The sequence below is a fragment of the Leptidea sinapis genome, chromosome 2, assembly GCF_905404315.1.
Source record: "Leptidea sinapis chromosome 2, ilLepSina1.1, whole genome shotgun sequence".
Classification (NCBI taxonomy): domain Eukaryota; kingdom Metazoa; phylum Arthropoda; class Insecta; order Lepidoptera; family Pieridae; genus Leptidea; species Leptidea sinapis.
This window is the reverse complement of record NC_066266.1, coordinates 10857996-10880548: the sequence shown is the minus strand read 5'-3', so window position 1 is coordinate 10880548 and position 22553 is coordinate 10857996. Positions and strand designations below refer to the sequence as shown.

General features: G+C 34.8%; 1 protein-coding gene across 2 annotated transcripts in view; it reads right to left on the bottom strand.

The window, feature by feature from the left end:
• Positions 1-21895, bottom strand: part of LOC126971608 (chromatin-remodeling ATPase INO80) — a 39437-nt gene extending 17542 nt beyond the window's left edge. Inside the window, exons 1-13 of one of the 2 annotated variants that reach the window (XM_050817961.1) lie at positions 21289-21888; positions 20860-21062; positions 17865-18059; positions 14754-14845; positions 14160-14355; positions 11991-12128; positions 10626-10822; positions 7139-7358; positions 6115-6294; positions 5218-5473; positions 4564-4710; positions 2517-2657; positions 304-425 (exon numbers count right to left, since the gene is read on the bottom strand). In XM_050817961.1, coding sequence (XP_050673918.1) covers positions 304-425; positions 2517-2657; positions 4564-4710; positions 5218-5473; positions 6115-6294; positions 7139-7358; positions 10626-10822; positions 11991-12128; positions 14160-14355; positions 14754-14845; positions 17865-18059; positions 20860-21062; positions 21289-21517 — 2316 coding nt within the window. In that variant the 5' untranslated portion in view covers positions 21518-21888. Of the gene's footprint in view, positions 1-303; positions 426-2516; positions 2658-4563; positions 4711-5217; positions 5474-6114; positions 6295-7138; positions 7359-10625; positions 10823-11669; positions 11918-11990; positions 12129-14159; positions 14356-14753; positions 14846-17864; positions 18060-20859; positions 21063-21288 lie in introns of those variants that run through there. The other variant, XM_050817970.1, reaches the window with a different exon arrangement.
• Positions 21896-22553: the final 658 nt, after the last annotated feature.

The window sequence follows — 22553 nt, the reverse complement described above, 5'->3', positions numbered from 1 at the left end:
CTCAAAGTGACGAGCGCAATAATTATAGTGTAATAATGGTGGCTCGTCAACCTTATTACATAAGATGTTAAGTCTCATTTGCCAGGTTACTTCACTAGCTACGGCGCCCTTCAAACCGAAACACAAAAATGCTTACACATTACTGTTTACGGCAAAAATAAACGCCGTTGTGGTACCCATAATCTAGCCGGCATCCTGTGCAAAGGAGCCTCCCACTGGTAAATGTACATCCAAATGACTTTCTTTATTTTTTTTATACAATAATTCTGTGATTCAACAAATATTAATACCGAATTCACTTACTTTCCTAAACTGCATAACCAAATTCATCAAATTAGACGTGAAATTCTTATCAACATTGTGACCAGACTCTGAGCCAATTGAAAACCTCAGTAACTCTTCTATCTTGATTTTCTTCTTCAGTGCTGAAAGAATAATACAGTTACAGAATAAAACAGCATCATAGAATCTGCTCTCACTTTGAAGAATTACACAAAGTAGTTACTGTCAATATTTGAAAGTACATGTCCCGTTTTTCTATGGAGTGTGATTTTTTTTAATTTTGCTATCACTAAACAAAACCAAACTACGATGCCCTATGAAACATTAAATTAAGTTATTTATCATAGCTACTTCAATAATTTTAAACACCTGCGTTTTTGTTAATTTAAATAACTAAGTTTTTTATAACTTCTACCATTGTATTTAATATACCAACATTGTCATTATTACTATAATAATATAATATTTATTAAAATAATATTATGGTCCTATGTCAATATGGTATTTACGATATCTGCCTTCAACTGTCAACGCCAAAAAGTTTGTTAACGTTTGGCAAAAAGTCCAAGAAGGAAAGTCTGCCCGACTTGGATTATAAGTAAATACAATTTGATAAACAACAGTTTACGGACGATGCAGGATTCGAACCCACGACCTCCGGCGTTCCGTGCCGGTGCTCTTACCAACTGAGCTAACCGTTCGAGTGACGTATCGTCATAAAATCTTATATGCTTTGTTCAACTCTCAGGTTGTGGCTTCATCTACAAGATCTAATTTACAGTTGACAACCTGCTCAACCCCAATATTTGCATATGAGGAAATTGACTTGAGATGTCGCTCTTGTAAATCTAAACAATTTATCATGTTTTTAAAGTGATAGCCCTCGCTTCTAGGATTAATACAAAAATAAAATTTGATAAACAAAATTTTATGAACGATGCGGGACTCGAACCCACGACCTCCGGCGTTCCGTGCCGGTGCTATCCATTCGAGTGACGTATCGTCATAAAATCTTATATGCTTTGTTCAAAATATTATAAGTATCGATTACTTAGGTTAATATGGTGCTTATGTTGATATTTTTATAATATCACTTCTATATTATATGTCTTCTGGCTTTCTATATTTTGATAATGCGTAGCTTGTCTACAGCAGTGTCGTCAAAACATGTGATAAAATGCCGCGTGCATACAATTACTATGTGGTAAATTCTGTTTACTATCAACTCCGAGCTCCATCTTAAAATGATTTATATATTCCACCAGTTTACTCTATAATGCTAATTAGAGGCTACAGCGAAAATAATCTATTTATTCTGTTGTTGTATGTACTTCTGGTTGTTTTGACTTGTGAGCAGTGACACTTGAAAGATAAAGCTCTGGATAAAAAAAATAATAATTTATGAGTGTATTGCTAGCATGTAAAATGATATATACAAATATATATTTTTTTTAAATGGAATAAATAATTAATTAACATAATAACAAATATCAGTGAATGTTATAAATTCATCAAATTCATACTAAAATAACTAAAAAAAAATGAGATTTTTTAGATATGTATGTGGTAGTGATATTAAATTTTTTGTGATAACGCAGGTGTTATGAGTTATTTAAATCATCAAGTAAGGAAAGTATTGAAAGGCCTTAAAATACCAAAAAAAAAACGAAACCTTTCAAATATAAAGTTTCAAAAAAAATATTGAAATACCACTTTAACTAATATATTAATAATAATATTGACACACTTTTACACAAATTATCAAATGGTTGCAAGACAACGTTATATTTAATACAATATACTTACTTAAACATACATAAATACATTTAAACATCCATGACTCGGAAACAAATATCAATATTCATCGTATAAATGCTTGCACCTACCGGGATTCGAACCCGGGACCTATGAACTTATGGACAAGGCTTTTAATGTATCAGCTATAGACTGACAATATACTGGCGTATACACGAAAGATACGTGCAAGAGAGAATAGCATCTATAACGGAGTTACAGCAAGATAGAAAAGGAATGCGAATCTATTGTTACTGTAACCGATTTTCATTCACAAGTCGTAAACAGTCAGCTAGCTCCTTAGTATACTTGGTTGCTTAAACGCAAATTTAGCTTTTGACTAAGAATAGCAGTAGTGTTTGTAATCCGCCCTAAGTAACACTTTCTTTTCCTGCGCCGAATTACACCAACCTAATAATTATAAACTGCTTAACTATTACCTATATACAGTATCTTCTGTCTAATGGTGAGTGGACAGTGCACCATTATCTCAATCTTATCGGAAAGCTCATTCTCAACATCTTTCTTTATTCGTCGCAACATAAACGGCTTCAATATCATGTGCAGTCTTGAAAGATGCTCTGAAAGCAGTAATCAGTTGTAATACAAAAACAAATATATATATATATATACCTATATTATCTTAATATATATAAATCTCACAATGTTTGTCCTCAATGGACTCCTAAACCAATGAACGGATTTTAATGGGGATTACTTCATCGAGTGCAGTTTAGTCCAACTTGAGAGATAGAATAGTTTTTATTTCGATTTGGGACCCATTATTATTATTATTTTCAATATTTATTTGTATGGACATATTTTTTATGAGAGAATTTAGTGACACACGGTTTGACAGTTCCACTATGAAACAATTTCATTATAACAACAGGGAGCATTTTTACGAAAGAATTCTTGATGTGTTGAAATATATTGGCAAATTGCTATAAAACAGTATTTTTTTATTATCTACAGAACAACGTCTGTCGGGTCAGCTAGTGTATAATATATATACCTATATTATATATATTATTTTTCCATAACATATTCTTCTCTACATCTGTTTACAACTAAGGTGACTAATTATGCTGTGTTTACTAATAATTGGATGTTCATTATAGCTTTTAGTTCTGTATAATCGTCATCATCATCAGCCGGAAGACGTCCAATGCTGGACAAATACCTCCCCTAAAGATTTCCACGACTCAGTCCTGCGCTGTCCTCATCCAACGAATTCCGGCGATCTTGACCATATCGTCGGTCCATCTTGTGGAGGGCGTGGGGGCCCACCAAAACTACGTCTTCCGATACGTGGTCGCCATTCGAAGACTTTTCTGCCCAATCTGTCCGTCGAACTATGTGCTCTGTCCACTGCCACTTCAGTTTCGCATTCATTTGAGCTATGTCGGTGATTTTGGTTTAAACAATTTAAAGTTTTATTTTAAGTTGTGTATATGAATTCTAAATAAGTTTCTGTGTACTATATGTCGGTAAACGCTTGTAAATAAATAAATTAAACAAGATGTAATCGCTAAGTTTTACCAGGGGATTATTCCTTAGCTATTACACTTTAAACTGACATCACTATAATGAAATCAATAACTTTTTAAATATCAAAATCAAAACTTTTATTGACCTCATAACATTGATTTACACTGGCTTAAGTTCAGTCATAAATTAATTATTAAGTTCAGTCATGTCAAACTAGAAGTATCCAAAATTTTGATTTTAAACACTTCCCGGGCACTGTTTGTCGTGGGATCTTAGACTGTAAGGAATATGTTAGCAAGGTATACGATTTAACAAATTTATTTTTGAAAATAATTTTAAATATTCATTTATAGAAAAAAAAATCTACTCAAAATATGTGCCCTGTTAGCACAACAATATGTATTTAAATTATTTAGAAAAGAACTCTCTAAGATAGTTAATACACGATGCTTCTATAAGACTTACTATGTGATAGCTATAAAATCTTTTAATTATGGAAAAGGGCGACAAACAAACGTACGGGTCACCTGGTGTTAAGGGATCACCTCCGCCAATATTCTCTTGCAACACCAGAGGAATCACAGGAGCGTAAAGGAAGAATAAAGGCCGGCTTTACGGAAGGACGAGCAGGACGTTCTTCTGATGGTAATTGTCTCGCCCTGCCCATTACATTACACTCTGAGCGGCACTACAACTGCGCTCGTCACCTTGACACATAAGATGTTTAGTCTGATTTGCCCAGTAATTTCAATAGCTAGTGAATCGGCGCTCTTCAGACCGAAACACAGTAATGCTTACACATTACTGCTTCACGGCAGAAACAGATGCCGTTGTGGTACCCATAGTCTAGCCGGCATCCTGTGCGAAGGAGCCTCTCGATGGTATATTAATTAATTATAATTTTCTTTATAGGTACAGTTACCCATGTCGTATCGTCCCGGAAACACCGCACAAGGAAAATTGGTTAAAATAATAAAACATACAAAAAATACTTACTCTCATCAATAGTGCTCTTATTTTCCGCATGACTCTCAATGTCTTTAGAGAACCATTCATTGAATTCTTCGTGTGAATCAAATAGGGTTGGCATGATGAAGTGAAGAAGGGCCCACAATTCCGCCATACTATTCTGTATCGGTGTACCTACATAGTTGAAACAATCATAATGAACCACACTTATTATTAAGGCTATTGCACAATTTTATTGTAGTGATTTTAACATTTATAAAAAAAAAGTGTACCTATATAAGTAAAAAATTTACCCTCGCACTATTTTAGGTTTGTAGAAAAAACCTACTTTATAACAATATTAATAAAGTAGGTATTAAATACAACCAACGAAAATATTACTATACCCCATAATTTAGTTAAATAACGTGTCATTAAATATCATTAAATTATTTTTATACAGTCTCCGAGTACCCGAATTTGGCGAGTCAACATCTTGCATCTGGTGATGCCTCGTGTATAGTTGAAACACGCGTCGAATTGATTGAAGACGGATTTTATCAGTATTTACACTCAAGATGGCTCACAACATTTAAATAATTATGGTATTATATTTTTATACAATTCTAGTTCACAAAACAGTACTTGACCCCAGTAAATGGGCCGCTGAATATAGGCTGTCCCTTTCTTCAAATATCTTACCTGATAGCAAAAGCCGGTTCCTACAGCTGAAATCCAGTAACAACTTCCACCGCATACTAGCAGAGCTCTTAATCGCTTGCGCCTCATCCAGTATCATATATTGCCATGAGACACGGTTGAGGTACTTGAGGTCAGACACAACGATCTGATATGAAGTGACGACCACGTGGAAGGCTGCATGTTGAGTGTGCAGATCTTTACGTTCCCAGAATTGACGGAGGATTTTTCGCTCGCTTGGACTGCCCCAGTACGGCACCTGCAAGAAGAATGAGCATGTTGGCATCATCATGAACATTTTACCAGCGGGAGGCTCCTTTGTACCGGATGCCGGCTAGATTATGGGTCCACAATGGCGCCTTTTTCTGCCGTGAAGCAGTCATGTATTTATGTGTTTCGGTCTGAAGGGCGCCGTAGCTAGTGAAAGTAATGGGCAAATGAGACTTAACATCTTGCGTCTCAATGTGACGAGCGCAATCGTAGTGCCGCTCAGAATTTTTGGGTTTTTCAAGAATCCTGAGCGCCCTTCAGAGCGAAACACAGTATTTTTACACATTTCACTGCTTCACGGCAGAAATAGGCGCCTTTGTGGTACCCATAATCTAGCCAGCATCCTATACAAAGGAGCCTCCCACTGTTTCATTATAAGTGAGCGATTATTGGTTCATAATTATTGTGCACATTGAAATGTAATTCAGAGAAAATATTATTTAAAATTCAGCGTTCGAGAACATAGCAAATTGAGTTATTCGAAGAGTAAATAATTTTATACCTGGTATAGTTATTAGGACATTGGGTGTTTTAGTGTTGGCAATAAGCTGTTTTAGAATCTTTAATAGAGGATTTAAATCATGGGTGTAGAATGTAGATAAATGTCTTTAAAAATAGCCTGTGCCATACCACTCTGAAGTCAGGCACGAATCTCTGCAGCTCCTGTTGCCAGTTGTGCAACGTGGAGGCTGGTGACACTACCAGGAACGGGCCCCACACGCCCAGTCTCTCCGCTACGTGGCACAAGAACGCGATGCACTGAACCGTCTTGCCTAAGCCCATCTCGTCCGCTAATATACCGCTGATACCCTAGAAAAAGAAAACAAGTAGGTAAAAGTATTTACGTTGTAATTATTTTTAACACAATGGAGACTCAGTTGAGCCGTGACAATAATACAATATTATGTTAATGGGTCGAAAAACCGACTACAAGTACAAATAAAATAATTAACACTTATCGGATTAATTACCATTTTAACGCTCATCATGTTATGTCACTGCCTAGTGCCTGGTATTTTTATGCCATAAGGGGGCCAATAAATATAATAATCTAATATTGACACACTTTTACACAAATTATCTTTCCCCTTAACTATGCATAGCCTATATGATATATGTAATACAATATACTAACTTAAACATATAAACATCCATGACTAGGAAACAAACATCCATATTCATCATATAAATGTTTGTACTTTACATATGCCAAAAAGATGCTCTGGAAAGGTCCAAGTCGAAAAGACAAATTTTAAATTTAATTTAATTCAGGAAACTTAACATTTTAATAACCACTGATTTCACTGTCCAAATCGAGTTCTAAATTCAAAATACGCAGCCTAAACTGAAAAATGTTTACATTGCTGCCTATTGATAAATACTATTTTAAACAACTGGAGTAAACTCAGAAATGAATAAATATGGCAGTCGAAGCTTAATATGGTGTCATTTGTGGCAACTGCCATATTTTTTGGCTTTGTTTTTGTATGACGTGAATTGTCTAAATGTATAGAACATCATTGGATTTAAGACAACTTTGTAGGTACTTTTTCAAAAATAAACTGCTAGATTTTGTTAATAAAAACTGTTTGCTTACATATATTGATTGCGTATGAGAAAATATATTTCAAGTCTGATATTAGATAAAAAATACCTGATTATACAAGTTTGCGAGCCAGTTCATTCCTTTCAGCTGATATCCCTTGAGCGTGCCGCAGAAGATGGAGGGCTGGTCGAATTCGCGTGCATCTTGTCGCGTTGCGTCTGCCGCGTCCGCCGGGTCGAGCGTGCGCGCATCCAATGCTGCGGTGCGAGCGCGGTCCGTATGAAACGCATCCAGCGCGTTCTTAGACGCGCGAGCCTTCATTGCCTCGCTGTTTAATTTAATTTATTTATTGCAAATTTATATTTGTAACAATAGCGAATATGCATGTTGTTTTTGAAGTGAAAACTTATTTAGCATCGTTTAATAAAACAAATCAAAAATATTTTTATTTCATAGGTAAATCGTAATACATTTTATTATGTAAATTTTTTTTTCATACAGCTTGCATTCGGAAGGCAGGTTTCCTCAGAGAAGAATGAAGAAGAAACTCTTGAGGTTGCTCTTTTCAAAACAGATTAGGTTTTACAATTTCTTATTTTATTGCACTTTACAAATCATTTCAATTACAATATAGATATGCAAAGTGACGCAACAATAATACTTTATACTTTAGCATCGTTGTGATTTGAAAGTTGATGAAACGAAAAAGCGAGAGACACATAAATTCATAAGATTTAACGTGGGAGAAAAAGAGATAGAAAGTATTATACAGTGTTTCTTATGTTCGTGATTCACTTTATTCTTTTTTTGCCACATTCGAGGTTTTTCGTTTTGAAGTAGAGAAACATCTGTGTTTACACATAAAAATCATTCACAAATACGTAATTATTTTTTTTTATGTATTTAAATGCGGAAATCAGTAAATATTTAAAATGTTATGCCATCAATAATATCTTTAGTGTTACTCTCGAGTTAGTTCGGCATTGACTCTCGTGCCAGTATTCGGTGAGTCAGCACCTCTTGATGATGCCTCGCGTACAGGCCTAGGCGGTGGAGTTACAATCTACCATAATTCGAATGACGGAACCCGTCTTGCTACTCAACAAATGAAACTAAATATACAACAACTGGAACTATTATCAGTTCAGCTTTCTGAAGTGGGAGAAATATGTACATGTAAAACCAAATTAGAAAATAGTATTTAAGCATTAATTGTAGCAATCTTCATTTCTCCCAACCAATCTATAAATATAATTATTGAATTCATTCACGAAAATTTAATTACATATAATTAATTAATAATATAATTAATATACACCAGAAGTCTTGAAAAAGATTACGATAAAATTAGAATGATTCTAAGTGCGGATTTAATTAAAATTATATATAACTAGCTCACCCGACAGACGTTATACTGTTTATAATAAATAAAATAATGTTTTTATATGAATTTGTCAATAATATATCATAACATCAAAAATTACTTCGTAAAATATACACCCTGCTGTCGTCATGGAATTGTTTCACAGCAGAACTGTCACACCGTGCGTCAATAAATTCTCTCATAGAAAATATGTATGGACACATCAAAGGTAAAACAAATTTGTTGTTTTTATTTAATTTAGCAGCATTTTCCTATTTATTCACCTTTAAAACCTTCTCTGGACTTCCACAAATAATTCAAGACCTAAATTGACCAAATCGGTCCAGCCGTTCTCGAGTTTTAGCGAGACTAACGAACAGCAATTCCTTTTATACAGGGTGTCCCAAAGTTATGGGACATGAAGGGAAAGTACCTTAAATATCGAAGATAGGGTATTTTACTGAAAGAAGACTTTATGTTATTTTTAAAAGTTAGTACTTCTGCATTCAAAGATTTTCTAAAAATTACTTGCTACTATGTTACTTAACTACTACTATGTTACTTAAGAAGGGTTATTAGTTTTTGGCCATTCTTTCGATGGGTGTTTTTTTTTACATTTGAGTCGGTTCGATTCCCAGACGAGGCAAGTAATTTTTAGAAAATCTTTGAATGCAGAAGTACTAACTTTTAAAAATAACATAAAGTCATTTTTCAGTAAAATAGCCTATCTTCGATATTTAAGGTACTTTCCCTCCATGTCCCCTAACTTTGGGACACCTGTATATATAGATGTAAATTTTGCATCGGATACAGCGATTCCATTGATTGAGTTTTTGGACGCCAAATTTAATTGGAAAATGTGCAGCAGTCCCACTGTATTAACAACAAGATCAAAAACAGTAATAGACGCAGTATTCGAAAGATATATTGATCATATTAAGACCAAAGTATGTATTTCATACTTCAGTTGCCATAGGCCTCTTGTATCATTTATCGAAAATGTAAGTTCTGAGTCTGAAGAAATCTATGTAATACATACGAATAAAATGTTAAATTATTATCAAACTTTCTATCACTATGATCAATGTAAAACCTACAATTATTCTCTTCCCGAAATTTTACATTCGTCTCAATATCTTTAAGCCAACATTTTTGTAGGTTTCACTTCGACCACGTGTGTGGCACACATGTTTTTTTTAATCTTTAAAGGGAACAATAGCGGATACGTGTGTATTTTTTTAACTAGCATATATTTATTTAGTTATTTTTAATTCGACATCCAGTTGTTGTTGCTATATAACGTACATATAAATTTATATCAATAATCTCGCACAATATTTTAAGGATATCACAGGATGCGCGGAAATAAGTAACATCCGTATTAAATTAGATGAGTAAAATAGAACTTTTTATATCTAAGTGCAAAACAAAAGTTATAATTATGGAATTTGAATAACGTGAATTCATCCGTTCTCTTTAAACAATCTCAAAATAGCACTTTTGAATTCTGGTAATCTTTCAACAAATTATTCCACCATCTCACAAATAGCGTTGTATGATTTTGTGGAGAATTGTTTTCGGTTAGGTTCTAACCCACGTAAACGTGCGCCTCGGCTATATCGTTATATAAAAAAAGGATTCAACGATATTTAAACATTTTTTATATTAGGGCAGGACTTTGACGTCACACGCTCTGGTAGGTGTGTTAACGCTCCACAAATCAGAAATTTACAACAATTCAATTGATGTAAGAATCTTAATAATCTCAGGACCTCGCTGGATCGTGAAACCTCCTTTCACCCCTCTCGCTCGCCCTGTTGCTGCAGTACGGTTTGCAGTTTCATTACCGATCGGTACATGTCGTGATGTTTTCGTGCTATCACTGCTATGTTTTATTAAGTACTCGTTGTTACGTTTTGACTTTGGTTGTTGATAGTTCTGTAGTTTCTGTTGTTCTGTGTGGCTATTACTATTTTTATTATTATTTACTTAACCTAGATTTTTTCATTGATTTTTCATCATTATAATAATAATAAGCAGCACAACACCTTTACACCAATCTATAATACTCAAAAAATAAATCATTGTTCATTTATTAATAATTATATGCTAGTGATGTTTGTTTTTCACACCGCAACAAAGCGACGGTGTGACGTCATCGACGACAAGCCCACAGATAATGTAACCGGGTAGGAAAATACATGCATTTTAACTATTCAAAAATTGACGAACCAATCATAGTGGTCGATGGCGGCCAGTCTCGGATCTCTGTCCTCGTCCAGTTGGCTGAGGATGGTGTCGGCTCCACAGTCGTCACCATCGACGGCATTTAACTTGCGCTGCATGAAGTGCGCGTACAACTCAGTCTGGGTGATCAGAAAATTCAGTTTGCGGCGTTGTCGCTTTGCCTCCATCAGCTCAACGTCCATCTAAAATTAAATGATAAATTCAGATTCTCGATTTTAGTTTTAGTACTTTTTAATCTTATATATATAATTCTTCTGTAGGTACTTGTGTTGACAGTGAACTCCTCCTATACGACTGGACCGATTTGAATGAATTTTTTGTGTGTGGTCGAGGATTTGAGGATGGTTTACATTCACAATTAAACTATCTCTTAAACGGCAGGACCGATTTTGATGATTTTTTTGTGTGTTCGTAAAAATGGTTTAGATTCTCCATTCAGTCCATATATAATTCTCCTGCTCATGTGTATTGCTAGTGAAATCCTCCTATCGGCTGGACCGATTTTTCAAATTTAAGACGTGTGTACAGGACAACGGCTGTTGGGTCCGGTAGTAATTTATGAATATCCTTGGCCTAATTTAATAGACGATTTTGGTTTTGAAGAAGAGAAATTTGCAAATTTGAATTTTATATATGGAATTATTTGTGTGTTTACAAATAAAAATAATTTACAAATATGTAAGTATTTAACGTATTTATATGCGGAAATCAATAAATATTTAAAATGTTATGCCATCAATAATATCTTTAGTGTTACCCTCGAGAGTGAGCATTGACTCTCGTACCAGTATTCGCTGAGTCAGCACCACTTGATGATGCCTCGTGTACAGGCGAATCACTTGTCGAATTAGCACCTAACTCTTCAAGTGTGCGGGCGCCCGCGGGCGGCATGTTGTATGTAACGCACTCTTTGCACGTTTTTTCTATAACATTCGAGCAGGACGTTCAGCTAATGATAATTTCTACGCCCTGCCCATTAAATACAGTGACGTACAGGATTCTTGAAAAATCCAAAAATACCGAGCGGCATTACAATTGCACTCGTCACCTTGAGACATAAGATGTTGAGTCTCTTTACACAGTAATTTCACTAACTACGGCGCCCTTCAGACCAAAACACAATAATGCATATATATAACTGCTTCACTGCAGAAAAACCGTTGTGGTACCCATAATCTATCCGGCATCCTGTCCAAAGAGGCTTCCCACTGGTAAATGCCGTTAGTTGCCTCTTACGACACCATTGGGCCTGGTTCTTCCTTTTTCTTTTTATGCCCCTGGGAAGCAGAGGGCAAATATTAGTATCGTTACAATTGTAATATTAATATAGGTTACAACATGTTACATTACCTTACGCTGCTCCTCCGCCTGCCTTTCCATCCTTCGCCTGGTCTCTCTTTCAGCCCTATCGTATCGTCTCCAGTACGCTTGCATCTCACGACTTAGCCGCTTACACCGCCACACTGTCTCCTTCATATTCTTTTGTGACTGAATTACAATTAATAATCTTAACAAACCAACCATTATACAGTTTCTCAATCTATACAATTTAGTAAACACAATATAACTTCTTATTATTCAAAGTTAACTTTCTTTAGTGTAGGCCGTTTTCCATATTCTATCTATACTTAGTTTAACTTACTAGAGGTAGACAAATCTATCCTTTTACGCTTACTTATTGGACTATAACTATACTGGACATAACTAATGTAATGTAATGAAATTTATTGGATTGTGTTTAGATAATTCTTAAAATTGGTAGTTACACAGCACAATTCGCCAAAAAATCGGCGTAATAATATTTAATTGTCTATATTAAATTATATATATAAATATGTTTTAAGGTTATTCAACAGTTAATATAAACTTATAATTTATTACTGTCATAAAAAAGCAAGTTTGTAGGAACCACTCCCAATATACTTAGCAACTTAATATATTATGTAATATACAAATCTAATTAGAAAAGAAAATTTAATCCTCCCATAATTGATAAATGCCAATTTATTTTTTTATGTGTTCATTAGTCGCAGTGAGTATGGATAGATAAGGTACGATAAACGGTTACAGCAATGTATCCGTCACTAGAGATACGTTATTGAAAACGGCCGTAAGTGGCTGTCTTTAAACTGATTAACCATATACAAATGATTTGAGTTTTCTTTAGTGTTAATTCCGCCAATATTTGTCTTTAAACAATTGGACACGTGTATCGCCTCTACACGAGGCATCCTCAGGACGTGTTGTCTCGCCAAAATCTGGCATTCCCATTGGGACGAGGGTATAAAACAGCGGCTTCCGGCTCATTTGATTGAGTCTCGTGCCAGATTTTGGCGAGACAACACGTCCTGAGGATGCCTCGTGTAAAGGCGAAACACGTGTCGAATTGTTTAAAGACAAATATTGGCGGAATTAACACTAAAGAAAACTCAAATCATTTGTATAATTATGGATTTCCGCAAAGTAACGCCTACTTTAATAAATTTTGATTAACCCTATCCTTTCGTACTAGTAACTACTGTGTCACAAAAGGATAGTATTCCTCGTCCTTAGATCAGCGATAGTTTAGGTGCATGTAGATGTAATTAACAATTTTATATAAAAACTGTACGTACAAGATTGTGTTCAAATTCAAGCAAGTGTGTTTTAATCACGTTATGACTGTTGTTATGGGTATGATATAAGTGGGTGTTTTATTCTAATAAATATCTAAATGTAAGCTTGCGAAACAAGTGACATCACACTTAGTCCTACAAATGTGACCAGGTGTGACAAGAACGGAGAAGTGGAAAATATCATAAAATTCAATGAAGTACGTAAGATATGGATGTCCAAATGAAAATCAGCAGAACAGGTGGTCTATAATATTAATATATATCTTTAAACGAGAAATTCTTGTATATAGCTCCAACGATTTTAATGAAGTTTAGTATAAAGGTAGTTTCGGGAGCGAAACATCGACCTAGCTAGGTTTCAATTTTAAAAAATTTAGTTTTATCCGTGTTTTAATGAGAAACTGCTACGATAACATTAGAATACAAAGGTAAATTTCGCCACTATACAAAACTATAATAGTTCAGTTGGGACATTGGATGATGGGAAAGCAGAAGACCCCGGTTCGAATCCAGTGTCCTATTAGATTTTTTTTTGTTCAAGTTTTGTACCTTAAAAATCTGAGCAAGGCTCGGTCGTCCAGGTATCACTTGTATAATATTATGAACTCTTACATTGAGATCTATACATCGTACTTAGAATTTGCTTAGATTTCAAGTCAATTTCTTTATATGCAATAATTGGGGTTGAGCAGGTTATCAACTGTAAAGTAGATCCTGTAGGTGAAGCCACAACCTAAGAGTTGAACAAGGTATACCAAGATTGACGATACATGCGTCACTCGAACGGTTGACTCAATTGGTAAGAGCACTCGGACGGAACCCGAGAGGCGCGGGTTCGGGTCCCGCATCGTTCATTAATTTTGGTTACAAAAATTAAGTTGCACAAATCAATAATATAAAATACCTGCATGGCAACATGTCTCCAGTGTTTACTGCACAATGTTGCCAGCCTTTTTCGTTGCAACAGCAGCTCCTTGTGTGTTGCAGCCCTCGCTCTCTGTACTTTGCCCATTTCTTTCTTAACCAGTAAGAACCAGTGTCGCTTACGACGAGCCGTTAGAACCTCTGGACTTTTCATATTTAGTGACTTCTTACGACCCCTAAAACAAATATTGCATTGCATACTAGCTGGTAAAAGAGGAAAATAATATTTGCATATTTAGATAGCATTTATAAAAAAAAAACTATTTCATCACAACCAAAGCATCAAATGAATTAGCAATGTGGTATTAATTGAGCATTTATAATATAATACTAATGGCGATATAAGTTTAATAAAGTATATTTATATAAAATAGAATAAACATAAAAAATACATGCCCAAATTTATCATAGTTGTAATTATTCTTCATTTAATTTTTACAAAGAGCCTCATGGTACATTTTTTTAAACTAAAAATAGTCCAAATAACATAGCTATAAATATTAGCGTGTTTCAACAAGCAAACACCGTTTCAGCTTCATAATATTAGTAGTATAAGACAATAAAATATTATTACCGAACACCTGCTTTCTCAGAAATACAAAATTCATCATCCGGCTCATCTTTCATATTGCGCATTTGTTCCTCCCAATCAGCGATACCATCAGGCTGGAAAACAATTATAACTATTAATATAATATCAAAAATCAAATCAAAATTTCTTTATTTGTACATAGTCATTTACAATCATATGAAACTCTCCTGGCAGATTTAGATAAATTTAATATCTACCTGAATAAAGGCATAAAAGGCATTTATTTTCTCAAAATTGATTCCTTTAGAGTACTTTTTGATTTCTAATAACTACTAGATACTACTATCGCTTTGGAAACAAATAGCGCTCTGAGAGAGAAGAAGCGGCGCAAGAAACTCTCCCAGCGTTCTATTTTTGCGCTCTTTTCAATAAAAATATCCAATATTCTAGTCATTTCTATCGTTATAAAATAATCACAATCTAGTCCCAGGCTGTACGATCATTTAGATATTCAGCAGTGGAGTAATAGGATTTACGACAGAGCAATTTTTTTATAAAACATTTAAATTTATTTATAGATAATGCCTGAACAGTGGCTGGGACTTTATCATAGAATTGTATACATTTACCCTTAAAGCTTTTATGTATCTTATGAAGCCTACTAGAATTAGTTATATATATAATATCTACTACTACTGCTGTTATTTAAACTTTTGTTGACCTGTTTGATGTGGCCGACCTCTTAAACTTAATAAATGCTTTGTATTTGTGGGACGCAATTACTTATAATGACAGAAATCACGCCCATTATGTTCACGAAGCGCAATATACGATAATTTATATTAATACAGTTTATTCTTTATTACTTTTTATGAAATAACTTATATTATTTAAACATGATTCATATATTGGATGCAGCACCTTACAAACTTATTTGTTATGTATATTACAGCTATTGTAAAATACACAATGCCCAATGAGTTTCTTGTATGTTCCTCTCACAAGCTCATTTTTTTATAACATAATATGGTAAATTTAGTAATTTAAAAGAACTATTTATGGTGACTAAAGTAATTAATCTGGACATAAATACTGCTAAAATTTAAAATAAACAAAATATTACATTTGAATTTGGAATCTGTCATTTTTATATTATGATTGTTCATTGAGTTTTCTGATTTTGGCTCCAATACATTGTACAATATTTTGCGATATTAAAATAGAGTGGGGTGATAAAGAGAACCGAATCGCTGTGTTTGCATTAAACAAAGTAGGTATGGAGTCAAATGCAATTTTTAAAACTCTCCATACACTGGTATTAGTAAAAGTTTGTGTACCGGGCTATTAATAGGTACAATGTGACCTCCTCTGTTTGAGACTGAAAAAGATCTGGCCGTCGACGTAGTGTTCGTACGGAAAAGGTGGTGAACAAAGGGAAAGGATTCGAAGAAATCCTGTCCGAAAGCAAAAGATTTTTTCTCGGGAGATGAAGAAAGCACTAATGACCATGTCACGTATTTTAAAAGTTGTCTTAGGACTTGCAGCCTATAAGAGACGTTCTGGTCATTTCTTAACTGATAATTTAAAAAGGAATAGGGTGCAAATATCGAAACAACTACTGAAATGGTATGTTTACGGATAAGATTTTTTTACAATTGAGCAACATTTTAACCGCATTAATGCGTTCATTTTGTTTGTCATAGCGTTTAAAGGACTAATACAGTCCTCCAGCCAATGGAGACCACTTCGAATAATTTTTATATATTTTAAATAAATAAATATTAATAAATGTTATTTGCAACAGAAAAATTTTATTCTTTGTTTCAGTATTTATGGCAAGACTAGGTATATTTGACTTTGACTCTCCTAATACATTATTAAATCTATTAATAATTATAATGGTCCAAAGCAAGTCCGTACCAACACCGGTCAACCGTGGGTACAGCCGATTTAAATAAACTACTATTAATATTCTTAGAAACACAAGAAAATTTTCAAGACGTGACGCCACCTCTCCCCACTAGCAGCCGACAGACCATTATTCCCTCCTCCTATTAGGGCCTCCTATTCCCTCTCCCTCCTTCCCTTTCCCAAGATCCCCCCCACCCCACACCCCTCTTATATTTATATATTATATATGTATGTATACATATCTATGTATTTATTTACCTTAGTTTTTAAGTTCTAGTCATTACTCTTAAGTTAGGTTAAGTGATAGGTTAATATTACGTTATATCAATAGCAAATAGCCAGGTTTTCCCAGTTTCCTGGATTCCCCCCCCCCCCCCACACAAACCTCATGTATTAGTTTTTTAAGCATAATAAAGTTTTATCCCTCAATACGTAGATAGGGTTGTAGAAATAAGTTTTCTGATACCTACATATATAAGGCTTAATTGTAAATTGCTTTAATAAGTAGATTTAAGTAATTTTGTATATATAATTTAATACCAAATATAGAAATTTTGAATTTGAATTTTTTTTTTTTTTTTTTGGTGACCATTACTTCGTTTGTCGTCGGACTGTGAACATCTCACCGAAACTCTGTCCGTTTTCGTATTGATTGTTTGTAGTGAGTAATTATTAAAATTCTGTTGACAGTGACAGGTGGACAGGGTGAAGACGCCTATAAAAGGCGACGTCTCCCTACCGTCGACACATTTTCGCTGCAACCATTGACTCGTTAGAACGTTACTCTGCCCGATTTCTATTCGAATATAAGTCTTGTGTTGTTTCAAAATTTATTCTTAGAAGCTTAAAACCGCTTATTGATCTTATTTCCTAATTATATATTATAGCTGAAGCTGCAGTAACCACAGGATTAATTCATAAAAAAACATTATAATATCCATTTATCAAGTCCAACTAGAATGGACTATATATAAGTAAAGTACTATATTATTTAATTATCAACACAAAATCATTTTTGCTCAGCTTGTTGTCTATTTGCTAACAATATTAAGTCTCAATCAATTTATCAACTAACTGACTTTTTTTATGGAAGAGCAGGACAAACTAGTGAATGGGTCAATGGATGTTAAGTGATCACCACTGCACACATTCTTTTGCAACACCATAGGAATCACAGGAGTTTAAAATTATGAATTTAACATTTAGCATAAATAGAATCTATAAGAAGAACTCCCAACTCACAATATCACTTCCATCCTCTTGTATTTCCTTTGCTTTTGTTTTCCTGGGTTTATGCTGAGGTTTGGTAACACCCTTGTCTTTTGGCCGACCTCTTCGACTCCTAGCACTCGTCGGAGGTGGCCTACTGATTTTCCTTTCTGGGTATCGATCAACTGTTGACAGAAGTCCAGCACCATAATACATGTATCTTGAATTCTGTTGAAACATAATTAAATTATAATAATATATTACACATATACTCACTATCTTGAAAGGTATTAAGTTCCAAAAACACCAAACTAATTGCAGCACAACACAATAGGTAGAAGGTAAGAGCTATGGAAAGGAGGTTGATCAACACAAAGCATAGACAAAATAAATAATACAGATTTGAGAGACAAAACAAGAGTAGCCGATGTTGCTTTTGCTATACAGAGTCTAAAATGGAGATGGGCTGGGCACCCGATAAACCAAAACAAAGAAAAAAAAACAATAATTTATTTATTTAGCATTTACACACACACCCTAGGTACTCAAGAGGTTGCAAGAGAAACAGATGTGGGCAAATTAGAAGATGGAAAGATGAAATAGTGAGAATGGCTGGAGTGAAGGAGAGGAGAGTGGATAAGCATAGGGGAGGCCTTTGCTTAGAGGGACACAGACATTCACAATTAAGTATTTAAATATGTGTCTTTTTTTTTATGGAATAGGAGGAAAACGAGAGTACGACCTGGTGTTGAGTGATCACCGCCGCCCACATACTCTTGCAACACTTTAAGGAATGTGTACGCGCTTTTTTTAAAGGTACCTATGTCGTATCGTCCCGGAAACACCGCACAAGTAAGCTCTTTCCACTTTGAAAACCGCACTGTGGAGGACCGCCACACATCCAGATGGTGGGGATGATATCCTAACTTGTGGCGTGTCGTGCGAAGGTGGAATTCGGTGGCAGTAATCAGATTAAACAGCTCTTCGAAACACTCCCCGTGATATACGCAACGCCAAGTGATCCAGCCGTTCACAGAGCACTAGGTCCCCGATAATTCGAGCTGCTATGCGTTGCACAGGTTGTCAAATGGTTCGAGCTGATACTTGGGTGCGCCAGACCAGAGATGCAGCAATACTTTATATGTGGCCGGACCTGCGCTTTGAAGAGCGCTAGAATGTCGGCCGGCTTGAAGTATTGCCGTGCTCTATTAATGACGCCTAGCTTTTTCGAAGCCAATTTGGCTTTGCTCTCCAGATGGCCACGGAATTGGCAATCGCTCGAGATTTCGAGACCCAGTATTCCGATACTAGGCGAGCCTTTAAAGGAAGTGTTGTCGAAGAGCGATGATACGGCAAATGGGGTTTTTTTTGTGGTAAACGCGCAAACTTGAGTCTTCTGGGAAGACACAATTTCCTCCCGGCACTGGTCAACGATTTCACGAGAGAGTTCGCATGGCCCATGTATACAGCATCACCAGTGCTATCATCTGCATAGCAATGTAAGTTGGTGGTGTCCAACAGATCATTGATATGCAGAAGAAACAGCGTGGGAGATAGCACACTGCTCCAAGGCACTCCAGCGTTCACGGGCTTGGGATTCGAGCAATAACCGTCGACAACGACCTGTATGCTGCGCCCACTGAGGAAGCTGGACGTCCACTTGCATAAGCTCTTGAGAAGCCCAAATGATGGAAGTTTTGCGAGGAGCACCTTGTGCCACGCACAATCAAAGGCCTTCGCTATATCCAGGCTAATTGCCAGGCCTTCCCCCTTGCTAACAATAGCCGCCGCCCATGTTTATGTTAGGTATACCAGAAGATCGCCAGTCGAACGACCATGGCAAAAGCCGTACTGCCGGTCGTTGATAAACTGGTGATCCTCAAGGTATACCAAGAGTTTAATAGGAATTTGCCAATAATATTTCAAAACATAAGAATTATTTTGTAAAAAATGCTGTTATAATGAAATTTTTTCACAGTGAACTGTAAAACCGTGCATCACTCAATTCTTTCATAGGCAATATGTCCATACAAAACAAATATAGAAAATAAAAATAATTATGGATCAAAATAAAAACTATCCTATCTCTCAAGTTGGACTAAACTGCAGTCCATAAAGTAATCCCCATTAAAATCTGTTCATTAGTTTGTGTCCATTGCAGACAAACAATGTGACACATAATTTATATATATTAAGGTTATCATGATCAAAGTTCATTTATTTGCTTATTGTGTACTCTCTTTATCATTTATAAAATTTAATTCTTACCTTTATTATTTACAGAAATAATAAGAAATAAAAACAATTCCCTTTATCTTAATTGAACAGTTGAGAATTTTTACAAATCAAATTTGTCAGAAATAATGAAATCAAAGAAATTACTTCCTTATTTTCATGAAAGACAGAATTTCAAATATCAGGTGATAAAAAAGGATTATTTAAATATATTTTTACATAATTTTAAAGTAATTATAGATAAGTAATGGTGTAAAAACTCTAAACCTCACTGAGCACAGGCAAACACTAGCTAAAATTAAAGAACATATTGTGTAATTAAGAGACGCCTGTCTCTCCCGAGAATGTGTGGCAAAAATAAACCAACACTGCCAAATTTTAGGTATTCATTAATCACTAGGCCCATTACTGGATTATAAGCATTTGCATGTACACATAAATGCATGAATGTTAAGTGTCATAAAATTTATTTTTTTTTACTTATAAAGAAATTGGTGCAAATACATCGAAAGCATACTTAAGTCAAACCCTGGAGATGGATCCTGCCAGCTTCCTTCCCATCCTGGGTGCTTTATTTTAATTTCAAGTTGTGGCTTAGTTCAAGTGATATTTAGTCAACTCATACCTCAAGTTTTATGATAGATTTGTGCCTTTTTATTAAATGTGAAATGTAATGTTGTTCCAATATTGTATTTTGCTATTATGCTAAGACAGCAGAGGTGTTACATAACAGTATTTTTTGTTAGTAGAACACTAGCAATGCGGCACTTGATATAAATGATATTACACATACCCCTGGATCTTTATAATATGACTTCACGTGTTTGTTGTGAAACTTTCTCTCTTTTAATAGTCGCTTTATCCTTTTATTCTTTCCAGCTGGTGTATCATCTTCACCACTGTCTGACTCTGATGAAAGAATAACATTTCGCAGCCACTCCCTTTCTTCGCCAACTGATGAAAAATTGTATAATCTGAGGCGGTCACATTGCCTTTCTGAAAATCATTAATCAATGACTAATTATTTGGTTTAAATCTCTCATCTCCAAAGGTCTAAATATTACTAAAACAAATGTGAGACCAGGTATATATAACATATTGGGAAGATTTCCATGAACCTTACTTAAAACCTTTCTTATAATATAAGTTTAATTTTTGATTTATGTATTTATTTATAGTTGTCCTCCATAAAAATGAAAGTTATTCAAGTGTAGTAACAAACCTTGTTTAGTTGTTAAAACTCCATATATTATTTTATCTCCTTTCTTTCCAACAGATACAATTTCTGAAGCCTCACTGCTGACACTCTCACTATCAGAATTTAGTAATTTTTCAACCTGATCAACAAATGGTCTAACTTCTAACGCAGCTTCCAAACGCTGCATATGTATTGGTAGAGCCACTTCATGTTTCTTCATCACACGCTTTAAAACCCCTGACTTCTTAGACATATTGAAAGCAGAGGATGAAGATGCAAAGGAGAGATTATAACCTAATTCATCTAAGTAATAAATATAAATCTCAGAACATCATCTGTGAGATGCGTTGTGTGAAAGCACTAGAGCAGTTAAATCGCATTGATCATAGGCCATAGGCAGAATAATTTTACATTTACAATTAACATAAAAAAAAGTTGTTCGGAATATAATCTCGGTCTCTCAACATATAGGTAATTCCAATTTATTCACAAAATGGCGATTGAAAATATTCAAGAAATTGCTGTCAATGTCGCCGCCCAAGCGGCGCACATAACTCCTCATTTCGTATTTGAGATTGAAAAAACAGAAACCCGCCATAGCACTAAAAGACATTTTCGAAACAATAACAACAGCTCCTCATTTATGGTTGGACAGAAGTAATTGTCACATTAAATAGACCAATCCCGTGTTTGTATTCGTTTTAATTTACCAATGATATGCAAGTTTGAGTTTTAACTCAGCCTGAAGCTGAAACTGTGTAACGCTGGTAATAGAAAGAGATATATTTATGCATTCAAACCAGTTCAGTTAAAAGTTAAATAAATAATTTTAAGATTTAATTTAAATTAGTTATTGTTATAATAAATATTATTGCGATTACTTCTAAAATAATCGGCCCCAAAATATTAGTCTTTTCAGCAGGAGCTACAAACGATTCACTTAACATCTCCTCTCAATGACGCGGTATAAAAAAAAATTTTATTTCCTATTTTCTACCCCTTTGTTTTATAAAAAAAGCCCACTAAGTTACTTGCGCTCGATCTTCTCAGGTTCAATTTGTGATTTTAAAAAAATTATATAGGATAAACGGTTGACCCTAATTGCCGTCTCTGCAACTTCCCGCTAATTACATACCTAGACGCTTCAAATTGTACTTATGACGATTTTGAGCTACTCGAGCTCAAAAATATTATGTGTTATTTTGAGCTCTTCGAGTTCAAAAAATTTCTAAAAATCCAGCGGTCTGGATCAGTCAGAGTTGTATTCAAAATGTAAGTTTGGTCAAGCC